The 16938-nt window shown below is 40.4% G+C and overlaps 1 protein-coding gene across 3 annotated transcripts in view; it reads left to right on the forward strand.

The window, feature by feature from the left end:
* Positions 1–16938, forward strand: part of srpk2 (SRSF protein kinase 2) — a 72865-nt gene that overhangs the window by 11087 nt on the left and 44840 nt on the right. The window contains exons 1-2 of one of the 3 annotated variants that reach the window (XM_085282735.1): positions 15541–15839; positions 16205–16367. The exons of the other annotated variants lie outside the window; for them this stretch is intronic. Coding sequence (XP_085138861.1) covers positions 16330–16367 — 38 coding nt within the window. The 5' untranslated portion in view covers positions 15541–15839; positions 16205–16329. Of the gene's footprint in view, positions 1–15540; positions 15840–16204; positions 16368–16938 lie in introns of those variants that run through there. 3 annotated transcript variants of the gene reach the window in all.

The following is a 16938-nucleotide window of genomic DNA, read 5'->3' on the forward strand; positions in this document are numbered from 1 at the left end:
AATATCAACAGATGATTTGTTTCTTCCCATAATGTTGATATCTGAGATATTTTTATATTTATTGTCCGTTTGTCTTATTTAAGATCAGCCTGCTATCATAATAAACAATATTTATACTACAAGTAATAAGCAAGAGTTATGGAGTGGACTTTCTACCTGTTAATAAACCTAATTGATTTTCTGGGGATGCCAGGAGACCATTCCTCTGTAGATGAACCCCAGTGGCTGTGTGTCTCAGAGCTGTCCAATTATTCTAGTTTAGGAAGCAGTTGTGGGTTGATGACCTGTATGTAATGTGTTGTATAGATGTGTGAGAGAGAGCAGTCTTCTGGGAGGCAGATTTGTACAGCTCAGCTTCATCAATACTCTGGCCTGCCTGGGCGACTGGAGCTGAGAGCTGAGCATGTGAGCTGCATGTAGAAACAGGGAGAGAAATAAATGCTGAGAACCATGCAGAAAGCTAGAGAGGTGGAGCAAAAAAATAATGGGAGAGCGTAAGCGAGGAGGGAAAGGGACCGCGAGGGTGAAAAGGAGAGCTTGTGTCTGGTCCACCAGTAGCAACAGAAAAGCCCAGGATGGAGAAAGTGAGTAAGGGAAGTGAGAGGGGGAATTAGAGGATGCCACAGGGTGGCTGCAGGCAGGAAATGAGGGTTTTAGTAAAAGCTGCTGTGCTGGCCACATGGCAGACAGCACATAGGTCAATGTAGACACAGACTGGAAAGCCCAGTATCTTCATTTACATACAGGCTGTCTCCATTAATACTGTATTTATGTATTATTTGTGCTGTTTCTCCAGAGTCAACGTTGTATAAGTTAGTTTCAGCTGCTCTCTTACTCCCAAGGGATCCAAAGTAGATAGCAGTCCATAGTTGATTTGGCAGGTGTTTGTGCTGGATGCCCTTCCTGGTGCAACACCCAACAGATTTGTGCCTCCTTCTGGGAGAACCGGGCATCTTTTTGTTAGGCGAATGTATAAACCAGAGTCTACGCCAAAAGATTAAAATGTGTTATTACCTTTTTTTTTCTTTTTAAAGCAGAATTAATTACCTACTGTCCATCATGGCCAGGCCCATCTAGCTATACAGCTCTTAGGAATGTCTTTATATTTTGCTAGGAAAAGGAACTTTGACTGGAAAGTCACAGTCAAAGCCTTTATTCTTCAACACAGCCTGAGCTCTATTAGGAAAGTTTACTTGTAATTTCTTGAAAGAAATGAGCTCAGGAATAATTCTCCAGGCTTCTGAAGAATGAACCCTTTGCTAATCAGACACTTTCCCGATGGCACTGCATCACTGGCAGAAATGCAGTTCACACCATGACAGAGTCTCCGCCATGTTTTAGTGATGCTTCTGCCTTTTTCCATACATATTGACGATTTGAACCATAAATTTCAAATCTGGATTCATCACTCCATCAGACCTGTTGCTACTGACTGTTTAAAAATCAAAATCAGGCGGTCAGCACTGTTGCCTCGCAGCAAGAAGGTTCTGGGTTCAAATCCACCATCTACTATTGCAGGGGTCAAAAGTACAACTTTGAAAGACCTTAACAAAGGCTTAATGAAAAAAAAGAAAAAGACGTTTGGGGGGAGCTGACTCGAGACTTTGACACACTACTTAAAAATTGGAAGAGGTCCATTTTTAAATATACAGTATCTGTTTTGGGGTCAAGATAAGGCAACACGTGAATGTCATGTAGAAAATGCAAACGCATTTCTTGTCATGTGCTGCTCGGCGTTGTGCTGTCTAAGAGACTGGCTATGCCGTCTCAACGGGTCATTCATTGTTACATACTGAATTGTAATATGATATTGGTTCTTTCCTCTGTAGTGTGTGTGTGTGAATGGAAACCATTTTCTCCCCGGTGGCCACAGTGGTTCTGTTATTGCTGACTGACAGAATAATTGAATGTAGAAGTAGGCGTTGGAGTAGGAACTCCTGCAAAGCAGCTCGCTCTTTCAACTCACCTTTTCAACTGCTATTAGTGGGCAAAGTGTGTTGGGTTTCGATGCCTCTGATCCTCCCCCATGTTAAAGGGTTTTTTTTGGAGGGGGGGGTTGTTGCTTTTTTAAATTGTGACAGCAAGGCAACACTTGTGAGTTGACCACTGCTGCAATCGGTTGTAATTATATGAACTGCATCTCATCTAGTGGTTTGCTGCAGGGGGAATAAAGGGTGAATTTTGTTTTTCTGGCTGGTGGGAGTTTGAGCTCTTTAAAGATTTTCCTCCTGCTTTCCGGGAGCATTAGCCAGGAAAGCACAAGATCCGAGTAAATCTACCGAGTCGATCAGGCTGAATAAGGAGAGAAGAACAAGAGCGAATTAAAAGGAGGGATTCTCAACTTTAGTGTGTGTGGTCCAAATAGGATTTGCTCAGAGGCAAGGATTTGAGCCTCTCGTCTAATGCTCACAAAGCGTGGTCCAGCACCGCAGTTCCTCGCCAGTGGGTCATCACGTAAAGACTGAAGTCATTAATAGCGCATGTAATTCTGTGAGGGCAGCAGCTTATCACAGTTGGAGAGGTTGGAAACAGCATAGAGTCACTCTCCACTGCCACCTCCTGGCTAACTGGAAAGGAGGAGCTGCTTCTTATGAATAGCAGAAATTCTTTCTTCCTCAAAAAGTTACGATTATTATTGTTTTAGTCCTTTTTTTTGCATGCAGATACATCTGAAAGTGATGTTTCTCAGTGTAGTCTGTCTGAGAAATACATACCTCATTAGAGATTAGATAAAAAATAAGACTTGTGAAGACAGAACCTGATCTGGTTCACAGCTTTATTTCCCCTTTTTAAAAAGTGTAACATATGCTGCCATTTGGGTGTTTCTCCTCACAAGCTAAATTAAAATGCAGGTTCTGCATACTGTGCACTCTACAGCCTCTCAAGGCATAGTTAATTTCTCAGAGCCGTGTTTTGACATGGTTAGCCATGAAAATGTATCGGAATTGTATTCTAATGACTTTGTGTAGCTTTTTATTCTCTCTCATGCTGGTAGCAATTTAGGAACTATAAATAAAAAAATTTTTTTAGAATGCCCCCCTCCCCTGTATGTAGTTTGTATACAGCCAGGCCCCAACAACTCTCAAAAAGCACACAGGGCAGGCAGTATTTGGCCTGGAAATCAAAACCCAGCGCAAAAAACACCCCTGCAAATAACCCTTCCGCTAGCTTAATTACAGAAGGTACGAGGTTACAGTTGGAGGCAACTTTGATGAGTGCGTAAACATTTTTGTCAGTATTTTAAAAAACAAAAAAGAAATCTCTGGACTTGATTAGTTAGATGGGTTACTTAAAGACATCTTAGAGTAAAAAAAGGTTGCAGAATAATTGCAGAATATTTTGGCGAGTAAGTAGTAGTAAGTATCCCCAGCAGAAATCACAACCCTGAATTTCGCTGTCTCGCACCGTTTTTTGCAAACTGTTGTTGATGCCGTCTGTTAAACCCTGTGGTTCTAGATACAGCAGATCAACTAATGCCCAACCCCCTTTTTTTAAAGAATAGTCTGGCTCCTCCTATCGCTTCTTAGTGCTTGCTTGATAGCTTTTGCACAACATAAACCACACAGTGATTTAAAGTAATTGCCCCCTTTTTAAAAATAGGAAACGGCCAACCCAAAGCCTCATGGAAAATGTGATACAGCTTCAGTTAAAAGAAACTGCAAAAGCGATGATGATGAGATACCAAGATGCTGCTCGTACTGACAATGCGGTTGAGAGCACAACATATAAAATGTTTTTCTATTCCCTGATATATAATTACAGATAATATGTAGCATGTATGTAGAAGGGAGCAGAATCAATACTCATTTCTATGCTATTCAATTGCTTGTGTCTAGTGCACTCGCTGTTTGTGTTTGCAGTCTAGCCACAAGGTTATTTGTTTGCCCCGGTATCGCCTCAGCATACTAACCCACATCTCTGGAGAATGTGTGTATACTCATGTGTATTTGTGTGTCCTTCACAGTCTGTGCATCAGCGGGTTTCGATCAAGACTTCTGTTGCTATTGTAAACACTGAATAATTGGCCATACTGAGCAGTCTGGTGTCCTAATTTAGTGTGTCACCAAAAAACCTTCATAAGCATCTGTATAGTAGTGTATAGCTTGTATTTAGCAGTGTTGTCTTGAATAAATAGGTGGGAGGCAGTGTAGCTTATCCTTCACTCCACTGTAAGAAATTTAAACTACAGTTTTTTTATGTGTATATCTGCGAGTACAGCTGAAAGAGCCTATTTAGCAGGGGTGGAGGAAAGAATAGACACAGCTTAGTATTGTGATATTTTGTGTGATGTTATTGTATTGAAACATGGGCATCAAATGTTCAGATTTTATTAAATAAATTAAAATACTCGTGCAATACTATGAACAAGAGGGCTCATCTCATGCACCACCATCTGATGTAAACATGATTTAACTGGCTTAACTGGAAAAACCTTCCAAGACTGGACACACTTACCTTTTCACATTCTGCTACCGATTGTAACTCGTGGTGACTGAATGGCTGCCTAGAGCTTGGGGTGATGCACACTCGCGGTCACCTTTGATCGCAAGCCAATTGCATGGTTCGGCTGATAAGAAGCAACCTTTGTGCAAACAGTTGCAGTCTGACTTGGACTGACTGCAATCATCAGAGAGATTGTCAAAGGTTTGCAAATAACTTATTTGTTCTCTAATTTACAAATGCAGACAGACTGCCAGCATGTTGCCATTAGTCTGACTCGGCCTTTGTCAATGAACATAACTTTGGGCGACTCAACTGTTTGCGAGCTGGTTGTATTCTGGTTATATTCCTATAGATCGGAATTGCTCCCGAGCACAAATGTATTAAATGTGGTATTTCTGTCTGTGTGGAAAGCAGCATATATGGGATTTTTGAATTACTATATTATAACCTCTTAAATTGTTATTAATTTATGATTTATTATATTTTGTAGCAATTTTTTCTATTTAATTCTGATTTAGCTATATTCCTCTTGCTTAATTTCTCATTTTATTGTAGGTTGGTTAATGTTCAGGTTGCTCTAACATTTTTTAAGCAAGTTTGTGTCATAAATCTCATATTTTTTAATATCTTATTTATTACTGTTGCATGGCTGCTATTGTGTGAAAAGGATAATGTTTTTTTTCTGGTAGTGTGTTCCTTCTTGTAACTTAGAGCTGCCAGTTATCTGTTAAACGGTTTTGTGGTTTTGTCTTCTTGCCAGTAAAACGTAACTAATGACAGGAAGCGTCATGGTCAATTTTGCACATGGCTGAGTTTAAACAGAAGTCATATCTCTCTTAAATTATTCCAATTCCTTGCATAGGTCATGTGAGGCACATTTTTTCTGACAAAGACATTTGTCCACTATTCGCTGACAGTTTCAGTGACATCATGGCAATAACCATTTCAATAATCAATAAACAAAGGGGAAATATCCTAATCACTGTGTTGACATAACGCTCAGTAGTGGCCACATCCACTCTCTAGTGCATGGTTGTTATAACAACGCTGTGCAGTTAGAAACGCAGGCCAAGCTGGTTTCTTCTATTCCCCTTGCCTTCTAACAATACAGGCTGTGTATCCTTCCATCACCTCCCAAAGTGTTGCTTTTATTTCTCCCTGGTTCCTTGTATCCCATCACGAGTTCCTGCTATCAAGTGAAAAGTGTATTGTCGGCAGGTTTTCTTCTCAGTATTGCAATCCTAGTTATGTCCAGTAGAGGGCATCCATGTTTGAGTTTTTGGTCTTTGGTAAATGGATTCTTTGTAGACACTACTACCACCTCTCCTGTTTTTTGCCACACTGTAAATCACTGAACAGCATTTATCTTTTGTTTATCTCACCAAATGTGGAACATGCAGTATTTATTTGTGGACAAGAGGAATGTGTGATTCATAAAGTGTCTTTCAACCCTTAAAACCACTAAAAATGTTCAGGGTTTTTTTTGTTTTTTTTTTAAAGGGGCCCCTTAAATTTACCAGTTAGTTCTCTCCTTCAGCAGCAGCAGCAGTACACTGATCACGCTGGCATCTTTGTTTCAATAAGTGTTGTTATTTAAAGTCCTTGTCCTTTCCGTAATTAGCGTGGTAAAAGGGCGTTAAAAAACATGAAGTTAGCCATTTTGTGGGTTAGGCTGGTGTTAAGTGTTACCCAACCCCACATGTGATACAATCTATTTAAATTTCCATCTGGTGAGGCAGATGAGGTCAGGAAGACAGGTCACAGGTTGCTCACTCATTAAATAAACAGGCACCACTTAGTTAATAAGCTCTAAGAAAACCACACAGAGCCGTGGGGTTTTTTTGTGATTTGTTTTCATCCCTTCACACTTACATTGGTTTCCTGGTCCTTATTCGAACCATTACATTAACACACTCAGCCCTAACCATCAGCCTAACCTTCAACTAGAGCTGGGCGATAGAACGATAACGATATGTATCGCGATATAACTTTTACTCGATAGAGAAATTAAACTATCGCGATAGACTTCGCCGCTCTTGTCCTCTTAAAAAAAAAAAAAAGGTCAGCCAATCCAAATTAAGTAGCGCAGAGCCGAACCAATCACAGCCGCAGCGTCACGTCGCGTGACTTGTTACGTACAGCACAAGTGCCAAGCCGCACGTGTGTTTGTTTGGGAAGCAGCCAGCGGGTAATGGAGGAAATGAGTGTGCCGACTAGAAAAATCAACCGAGCGTGACCGAAGAGAAAACAGATGATGGTTCCAATGCCGGAGAGATTGTCGAACGGAAGAGCCATAGAAGTTCCGTAGTGTGAAGGTATTTCGGCTATTTCAAGTCTGACAAAAAACAGAGTAGCTCGCACTGTAAATTGTGCCGAAAGCAAGTCTGGAAATACAATAAACTGGTGCATGCGTCACACTGTGCGCCACGTTATTGTTTCGGTGAAATGAATTTCTACAATACTGTTAATTCTACTCTCTGCAGTGTTTAAATGCTTACATATACACACAGTTACTGTCCCTCCACACATACGACTCGGTTCTGCTTCTATGCCCCAGCTTTGTTTACTTTTTCCCACCGAGGATTCTAGACTTCTGATTGGCCAACATTTCTGCACGGTTAGGAATCTAGCGCCACCTGCTGCTTTGGCATGTTCATAGCAGCGTTTTCCTTCATTTCTGCCTTTATGTGTGGACGGGATTATTTTTTAAAACGAAAACGGAAAATCTCTGTTTTCAAAAATACCCGTGTACGTGTGGACGTAGCCTCAGTCTCTGACTGGAAGCGCTAATTCGTCATTCGGCTTTTGTCAGACTAAAGTAACTGTTAAAACTGTTTGAAAAGCTCAGCTATACAACAAGGAGAGATTGAGAATTTCCTTTTAGTTCTCAGTTTATTTGATATTGACAAAAGTTAGTCAGTTTTGTCTGTTCTTCTGTAAAACAAACTAAGATTTATTTTTAGAATTAATATTTTGTTTCTAAGTGGAATTGACAATTTAGTCTGTTTCGTTTGTTCTATTTTGAAACTTAAACGCTTTAGTGGCTGCCTTTTGTGTAGTTTGCAATATTTGCCTTTATTTATCTGAAAAAGTCTCATGTTCCTTAAGTACATCTACCCTGTTGAACTTATTATGGGAAATAAATATTTAAATAAAAACAAGCTGCTGATTATTTCACATTTTACTTGTGAGCAACGGCACATTTAAATCTTACAAATATAGTTATTTGGCTTATATCGTGATAGATATCGTTATCGCCTGAAATGAAAAAAACATATCGTGATATGAAAAAAATCTCATATCGCCCAGCTCTACCTTCAACCTTTCATACCAAAAAAAAAAGAATGTTTTAAGTTTTGTTCCCACAACATGGCGCTGTTAAGGGATTTATGACCATATAACTTACAAATTGCAAGTACAGATTCCCAAACGTACAGGAGCAGGTAGATCAGTCTAGTGTTTGGATTTTCTCCGGGTAATGAGGCACAGAAAGTGCAAGTTGCTTACCTTTGTATGTTTGGAGGAATTGCAAGCATTCTGCCCTGACCAGCGTGCTGCTCTCTGTGTTTGTGTGCATGTAGTGGGAAGGAGCTGTACACTTTTTTTCACTTCACTGGAAAAAACATGATGGGAGATGAGTAGGAAGAAAAATAGGGGTGGGGCGGAGGTTCAAGGCAAGATCCAAACCCATGAGGAGTCCAAATGTCTCGGAACAGGGCTTAGTTTTAAAATAATTCTACTGCATTTGTGATGTGCATGCTGTTGTTGACACTGCTTGCTGTGCCATTTAAACAGTACATATCTTATATGTGAATACATGATCCAGGCAACCCTTAAAAAGACTTTTTGAACTTGGTGATGCCAATTGATTATGTTTATATTGATTATTATTTGAATTAGAGCCCAACTAATGTAGTGAGATATCAGTATCTGCATATATAATAGCTGATAATTGAAAATTCAAAAAGTCAAGAAAAGATGGGAGAAATGCCATGACGTAGGGCTGCTCAATTAATCGAATTTTAATCACGATTACGATCTGGGCTTTCAACGATCATCAAAAATGACTGAGCCGATTATTAGCCCCTCCCTCATTTATCCGACACCTTAAAGGCCGGTCCGTGAAAATATTGTCGGGCATAAACCGGTCCGTGGCACAAAAAAGGTTGGAGACCGCTGATTAAGAGGACCCGAGGGAAGCTCGGAAAGCTAAGCAGATGTTATTTGGAGAGGAGAGTGACTGCTGTTGGTTGAAAAGAGAGTTTAAAAAAAAAACTTCAGTGGTGTTGCACACTATTTTATATTATTTTTTAAAGTCATTGTTAACCCTTTAAAGAGCAGCACGCTCCGTTTTGTGTAACTATTTTTTAAATCCCTGTAGAACCGGAACCGCGTAAGCTAGCGCAATAATTTGTTTTGCATATGAAACCGGAGGAGTTGTACTTACATCTTATGCCATCAGCTTGTCCTCGGTCACGGTTTCCTTCCACATAAAGCTTTGCAAAAATTGCATAAAAAGCTCTTGCAGGAACAAAAACATAATATTCCAGAAACACGCTTTGCCGATCCGATCAGCTGTTCGTAACACTTCCCACAGTGAAACAGACGTCAGCGCGAACTGTCGCATGTCCGCCATTTCCTGGCCGAAACCGGAAGTGACGTCATTTTCACGGAAATGTAGTTTTTTTTTACTTGTAGGCCTTAAAAGCCTATACTGGTCATGTTTGACTTTTCTGAATAGTTGCTGGGATGCTTAGAACTCGAATTGCACTGCTGGAAATAGTTTATTTTGATGCACATGCTGTTTTCTTTGCAAATTTGCATCATAGGATTGTTTTGTTTTGTTTTTTTCCTGCAGTATATAAAAATTGGTGTATCTCCAAAATAAAACTATGAAGACACTCAAAATAAATTTCCTGTTGTTGTAAACTATTTTTTGCAACTTTTTTGTATTTAAAGTTTTGAGGGATAAACCTCTTAAATTTCTCCAAGTAGAAATATATGTAAAAAAACAAAACAAAAACGATTTTCAATTTTTTTGTAGTTTATTGCACTTTTTTGCAATTAATGTAGTTACTATGGACTTAATGCATACATATTATTAAAATATGGGCTATAACAGTTATTTAGCAACTTGAAATGCTCCCACAAATGGCACTACAACATGTAAAAAAATAATATAAGGTCTGGCGGACTTGGTTCTATAGTAGGTCTTAAAGGGTTAAATAAATATCGTCAAATAATCGAGATCTCAATTTCAGTGAAAATAATCGTGATTATCATTTTTGCCATAATCGAGCAGCCCTACCATGACGTGACAGTAAAACAAGATTATTTGGCAACTGCATATCCATATTATCTATGCATAACAAAAGTTATAGAAATCTATTTATGTTGTGTGTAGGGCTGCCACAAACGATTATTTTGATAGTCGACTAGTCACCGATTATTTTTGCGATTAGTCGACTAATCAGATCATCATCCATTGAACGTAAAAGTACAGCTTATTGCACCAGCAGCATCTGCTCTTATATAACTATCATTAGCTTACAGCTTTAAGTGTTTAAGGTCTGTGCTAACTAAAAATAAAGACAAGATGATAGTTAATTGAATTCTAATTAAATGTGCAGATTGTTTCGGTGGAGTTTAATAAACTCAGCCGATTTACTCAGGAACAAATAAAATACTGAAAAAAGCCAAACAATAACATTTTTAAGTTATCTAAGTGACTTGTATATGTTTAACCTGAGTAGGGCGGTGGGTTTGAAAACGATCTGCCGGGAGTCCGGTGCTCTCATGGCCCCCGGCTAGCTATCGAGCTAGTGGGTAACAGACGCCTCCGAAAACGTCGGAGCGCTTTTGAAAATATGTGGTGTCTTGATAAACTGAGCAGATATTTGAGGTTTACACAGCTACATTCTCGCCTGAAAATATGTTAAACGTTTATTTTGTGACCCAGAAAGAATAATAAGAGTAATATTAAAACTAACTAGCTGCCGCCATTGTTGACAACTGCGCTGGGCCGCGCTATGAATTCTGGGACACAGTTTCTTCTTCTTCGGGGTTTAACGGCAGCTGGCATCCTTGTACATGCAGTGCTGCCATCTTCTGTTTCAGTCCGTTATTACACTCTTAAATCCTGCTACTTATTCCTGCTTTTGGGATCTTACAAAGCTTCAAATGACGCGTCGACTATTAAATCAGTCGTCGACGATTTTGATAGTCGACGTAATCGTGACTAGTCGACTAATCGTGGCAGCCCTAGTTGTGTGTGTCTGAAAGAAAAAAAGATAAGACATCAGCCGATATATGAGATTTTCACTGACCAAATATTGGCGTTGGTATTGCTCTTAAACACTGTATCAGTCAGGCTTCAATTTAAGTAACAAAGAGCCATCGCCTGTATTAATAGGTCAACTTGTGCTCTGCTTTTCTGAGTGAGCTGGACTCTCATTTGTGAAAATAGTCTTTACTGTACAGGGCTCGCAAAATTGCTAGCGATAGCCGGTCAGGCTATATGATAGTCCGACGGGTGGGGCTGAGATAGATTTTGGTCGCCCGACCGGAGATATCGCTAGCTCCGGGACGTCGGGCTAGCGATTTTGCCAGGCCTGCTGTATAACGTTTGTGATTACCACGCTAGACCTCATTTTACCCTTCCAATATTTCTTTCACCTGACTTGCTTATTTAAGTATCTTAAAGTTCATTTAAACAATAAGCAGAGTTCTGCATTGTTAATTTACAGCTTTTTTTAAAATGATCACATAAGTCTAAGGTTATTCAAATGATATGAATTCATATCACTTGGTTTGATGTTTGAGTCATTTATGTCCTACACTGCTTATTTAAAAATAAAAAAGGTGATTCAACCCAGAATCTCAGGGTTGTTTGAGCTAGAGTTACCTTTGATGTCATTGTCAGGTCTGCAGATATGAGTCATTTTCTGTTACCAAAAAAAAAAAAAAAAACAATGGAAGGAAAAAAAAAGAAACTTTACAGTTTGTGTGTTTCACCAATCATTGTAAATTACTTGTGATCTAGTTCTTTAGGCAGCAGGAAATGTGAAGCTCAACGCTCCTGTATTTATTTTTGACACGTGTTGCAGTTTGAGTCTGATCCATATGGCAGTCTGCACAACTGCGGATTGGAGGCTCCAACTGGTCCAAACCATAGACTGCATATAAAAAATTCGACATAGCCATTGTGACGTCACCCATTGGCTTTGGGCAAAGCTTGAAGCCACAGTGTTAGCATTTCAGCCTCCATGGTTTCAGTTTTTCGGAAGCAGGAGTTACTATATTTGGACAAGAGGACAGAGTGCTAAGTTTTCAGCAAACACTGGGGTTACAGAACTGCAGCTACAGAGTTACACGCAGCTCTTATGCTGTGTCTCCAACAAAAGAAAAACAAATGAATCCAAATATGGAGGTGACGGAAGTTTAACATTTGAATCTTTATTTAGTCATGCATTACTACAAGTTATACAATTGAAGAATGAAAGGATGAATATGTGTCGCGACGCCAAACTGAGCTGGGATAGGCTTACTGTTTCTTTCAAGCTATTGAGCTCTACTTTGAGCTCTAGCTATGTTTTACAGCTCAGTAAAATTGGCTACTTTGTATTTTATTCATTTGCACAAACACAATTTTCAAAGTAATCTGCATAGCTCTGTTTCAAAGCAGAACTAGCTTGTTATTCTGTGTTATTGGTAATAAAAATAAATCAATTATATGTACACGGTTTTTAATTTAGTTCTGAAAATTTCAGATACGCAACAAAACACAATACATTATACTACGAATAAGCTTATACCGAGTTGCCATATGTGGAAAAATAATATTTTGCCATTTTCATTTTCTTTTAGATCAAACTGTTTTTTAAATATGTGTGTACTGGCTTTCTTTTGGAGTCAGCCTCAGGTGGTCATTAGACGAACTGCAGTTTCTGGCACTTGGACGTTTTCTTTAGAGTTTGCAAGCTGGTCTAAACATCCATACTGTCACACTCATGGACAGGTTGTTTTGTGTGTGTGATTGTGTGTGTGATTCCACTTGGGGGCGGTGTTTCTGCAGACACAAACAAGCCTGCTGACACAAAAAGCACAGTCACTGTTAAAGTAACAGCATATCACTCGCCTGCATTAGCATGCACACACATACCCCCACCACGCACGTATGGTGCACATTGTGTATGAATATGCTTATTGTGTATATGATTGCTCTGACTTCTGTCTGTATTCCTCTGTTTTAGCATACTGTATGTCCAGAAGCAATTTGCAAAAAGACCAGTGTGTGTCTACGTCTGAGTGTGTGTTGCCTATATAAACCCCTTTTCTCTCCCCAGTATTCACCAAGCAGTGAGTAGAAGTAGGCCGCTTAAAGATAGCTCCCAGCAACCTCAATACCAGCTCCTAAAATATATCTGCTCATGAGAGTCATCATCTCCCTCCCTCTCCCTCTTTCTTATTCTTCTTTTGCTCCTTCTTCTTTTGAAAATAGAACAAGAATCAGACTTTAAGTGTGCAGATTGATGCCCTGAGTGAAATACTAGTGTGTGTGTGTGTGTGTGTGTGTGTGTGTGTGTGTGTGTGTGTGTGTGTACTCAGGTGTTAATGTGTGATTTACTTGAATAAGGTATACATGCCTTACATAAGACTTATTTCAATGAAGAGGTGACATCAGGATTGTACCAATGGACCCATCAAATTTAGGAGGATTTAGAAGTGATGGCACCCATGAATTTCTCTGTGGTCTGACCCCACTGTGGAAATGTGTACAGCTCAGAAAGACATGTATGAAAGGAAAATAACCACATGATACAAAATAGGGACTGTTTAGTACTTAGTCATTAAAGGATCGGTGGGGTCTGGTCACTAAAGGAACCCTGCTTAAAATGGATTAATGACACAGTTCATATATAACATTTAAAATGTAGGTACTAACAGATCATTATTCATTTTTAAAAAAATTAGTCTGTTGTATGTATCCCTTAAAAGTTATAAAAATACAAGTCACTATATTGCCATCTCCAATTTGCCTGTTTTGTATGATCAGCCTGTAACTTCAAAGCTCTGCACCTGAAAGAAAAACAAGAAAAGGACACTGATCTTGTCACTGAAGCTGAAACCTACAAAAGTTTTTTTACATTTTTAATGTTTTTCTTTGTTTTTTAAACATTTACCTAGAATCATTTAGGATGCTGTATTTTATACTCCAAGCTTTACCATCAGGTCTATAATAAGAATTATGGGAAAACTGAAAAATTCTCACCTTCATCTTCAAATCTACACATTGAAGCTGAGCCTTTGCTTATACTTTAAAGTTTTTGCCTGTAAGATTTTTCAGATTGACTGTGACATAAGCCAATATTTGTTGGCATTAATAAATATTTTAGCCGTACAATAGTTGGAAATGATTACCCTTTCATTCGCTCTGATATTGTGATCCCTGCTTAAATCTTTTGCTTTGGTTTCCTCTCACAGTCATTCCTTTGCATAACCTAACAATAGTGGGCAGAGTGGGTAAATATGTGCACTGTATGTAAACCTATTTGTCATACTCTTACACCTTTGTTCTGCTGTGGGCATCGGCTACCCTCCCCCACCTCCTGTGACCATAAAAACAAAAACAAAAATGGTTATTGAAAAGAAGTGAATAAAAAGTTGAGTGCGCTCTCTCATATCGGCTCAATATTCTTCCTGCTGTCTGGATGCGCTGAGTCTGAGAGTGTTCTTTACCCCCCATTGGCCCACATCCACAGAGAATGAGGACAATAGTTTGGCTCTGAGACATGTGTGCCTAATGTAGTCCTTTTATGTGGGAAAGTGGAACTGTATGGAGATGGGAGAGAAAGAGGATCATTGTGTTCCTGGTTTTCTTTCGGCCTCTTTTTCTCATACATCTGATGGCTCTCAGATGTTTCGACCGCTTACTAAGAAAACACATTTATTGCAGCATCTATAAAATCAGTCACAGATCGTTTGGTTGTAACGATGTTTGTGGAATGGTACTGTGATGGCACGATCATGTTTTGTTGTTATTCATCATTTAGTAGATGTTTCGTTTTGTTCACTCCAAATTAAGCTTTCGGTAAAATCACCCCTGTTAGTGTCCAAAAACAAAGTGATGACCAAAGTGATTCCAGTTCATTTTCAGCCGGGGCTGAGGGTACATACTGAAGTTCAGAGAAATCAGCTGTCAGTTTTCAGTGCAGTTCGTCCTGTGGGAACCATGAATATAGATAACTTTATGGCCATCTATCTGATAATTGTAGCTAATGTGGTCTGAACAAAACTGGCGACTTCCAACCAGCTGCTACCCATAGAGCCATACATTTAGTAACTAGATGTGTTTGTGCAGTAGCCTGATGGAATTGCCATACAAAAGAAGTTATGACATCAGGCTGGTGCAGAGTTAATTACATTCTGTAACGTCAAAGCAGCCATGCTTACTAATTTGCAACATTCCCTGCGATGACCTAAAAAAACACTGAGATATTAAAGGTGTGCAACCGTGTTAAGAACAACACATCGCAGCTGAATAATCCATCAGAATCTCTCTTCATTTTAAACACTTTATGGATATAAGCCCAAACAAGTCAGTGTCGTTTCATACAGACAGTGTAAACTGCAAGCAGTTTTATGATTAATGACTAATCAGCCAAATAAGCCCCAGAATGTCCCTTCAAGCCTGCATACACTCGTGCACGCATCTCTCCACACACCCACACAGCAATATTGAGGTCAGATTGGGAGAAAGACACAGACCCCCCATCATGGCGCACCCTCTGGCTACCTCTCTGTGAGCTGTTCACTCATGTAGAAGCAGACCCATCTGCCCCAAGAGATGGCACACAGAGGGCAGAAAAGTACGAGGCGCACGTTTACGACCAAGAAAAAAACAGAGGTGGAAATTAGGTTTAGAGAAATTGAGAAAAGATGCCAGATTTTGTGTGTGTGTGTGTGTGTGGGGGGGATCTGTGCTGTGTTGCCCTGAGATACAGGATGTTGTAATAAGGCAATTGAGAGAGAAAGAGAGAGAGACAGAGGAAGACTGTGAGAGCGATAGAGAGAGGGGCTGGACTATGTAATAGAGGAAAACGGGGGAGGAGGGTATGCCTCAAGGAGAAGTGCATTCATTTTTCTGTCGGTGTGACAAGCCAACTCCCCCTCTGCCTGCGCAGAAAGTGGAATGCTCCGCCTTGCTCTGGGCTCTGTTGTTGTGCAGAGCTGCAGAAGGCCTGACAGAGCCAGCTAGACAGAGAGGAAAGGGTGAAATGCATCGACAGAGACAGACACGCTGTGGATCGAGAGCCTGTGAATAGATTTCATCACCCGGTTCAACCAGCGACACCAGAGAGGAAGGAAACAAAGAAAAGAGGGAGACAAGAAAAAAGGTGCTTCAGTTAAAGGAGGGAAAGTGAGAGAGAGAGAGGCAAGGTGAAGGAGGAGAAGGAAGGAAGGAAAGGGAGGGAGGAAGGAGGCTCAGACATGAGGAGGGGCGCCTGACTGACATTGCTGCTCTCTCTATCAACTCGCACACACACACACAGGGACATAGGCAGACACACACAGACTGTGCACTGCACAGTAGCTGCTCTTTTATCGCCCTCTGTGGAGCCTCGTCCCCCATCCTTTCTTCTCTTTAGAGTGAGAGGACATAAGACAGAGAGGAAGGAAGAGCAGGAAGAGGAGGAGGAGGAAAAAGACGTGAAGGAGGAGAAGGAGGGGAGGCAGTAACCCTCTCCTCTCCTTTACTCAGACAAACAACCGGGGGTGATAGAGAAGAGCAAAAAAACAAGAGGTGTGGGGGAAAAAGGAGCTTTCTGTTCCATTTCGCCGTCTCCTGTGGTCCCTCGGCCAGAGAGCGGCTAACAGGCACCGCTCATGTCCGTGAACTCGGAGAAATCCTCGTCCCCTGAAAGGTAACACCTCATCTTCCTCCTTCCCTCTCTCATTACTGTTCTCATTTTGCCTCGATATGTTAGTTTGCATGTCGTTTTGTTTCTTCCCACGAGCCTCTTCCACCACCACCATCCCCCTCAGCACCTCCATGTTTTGTCTCCTCTCTGTTTCTCTTTCTGTTTCTGTCTCCGTTCCTTCAGCCTTGGTTCCTTCTATTGTCTGGGTCACACAGCAGTTACTGTAGCAGGGCGAAAAATGCAACGGTTTATTGTTGCATGGTTCTGTAACATTTCAACAGAGCGTCCTTTTCTGCATGCACATATGAGCATGTACAGTACATAACACATCTCGATCACACACACACTGTTGTAGACAGATGCATGAGCTCACGCTGCCTTCCGAGGCCTTAACATTTCCTATGTGACAACAATACATGCACATACGAACACACGCAGTCTCTTTGTGGTGCTTGAGCTCAGAGCTTACACAGCAAGAGTGTCAACACACGTCAACATCAGCACGGCCAGCAGCAGCAGCAATGCATCTCAGCAGCAGTGTGAGACAACAGATAACCACATGACGCACCTTAGT

This window comes from Mchenga conophoros, linkage group LG7 (assembly GCF_057382185.1).
Source record: "Mchenga conophoros isolate Kocher_MC1m ecotype Shallow Benthic linkage group LG7, M_conophoros_male_GT1.1, whole genome shotgun sequence".
NCBI classification, from domain to species: domain Eukaryota; kingdom Metazoa; phylum Chordata; class Actinopteri; order Cichliformes; family Cichlidae; genus Mchenga; species Mchenga conophoros.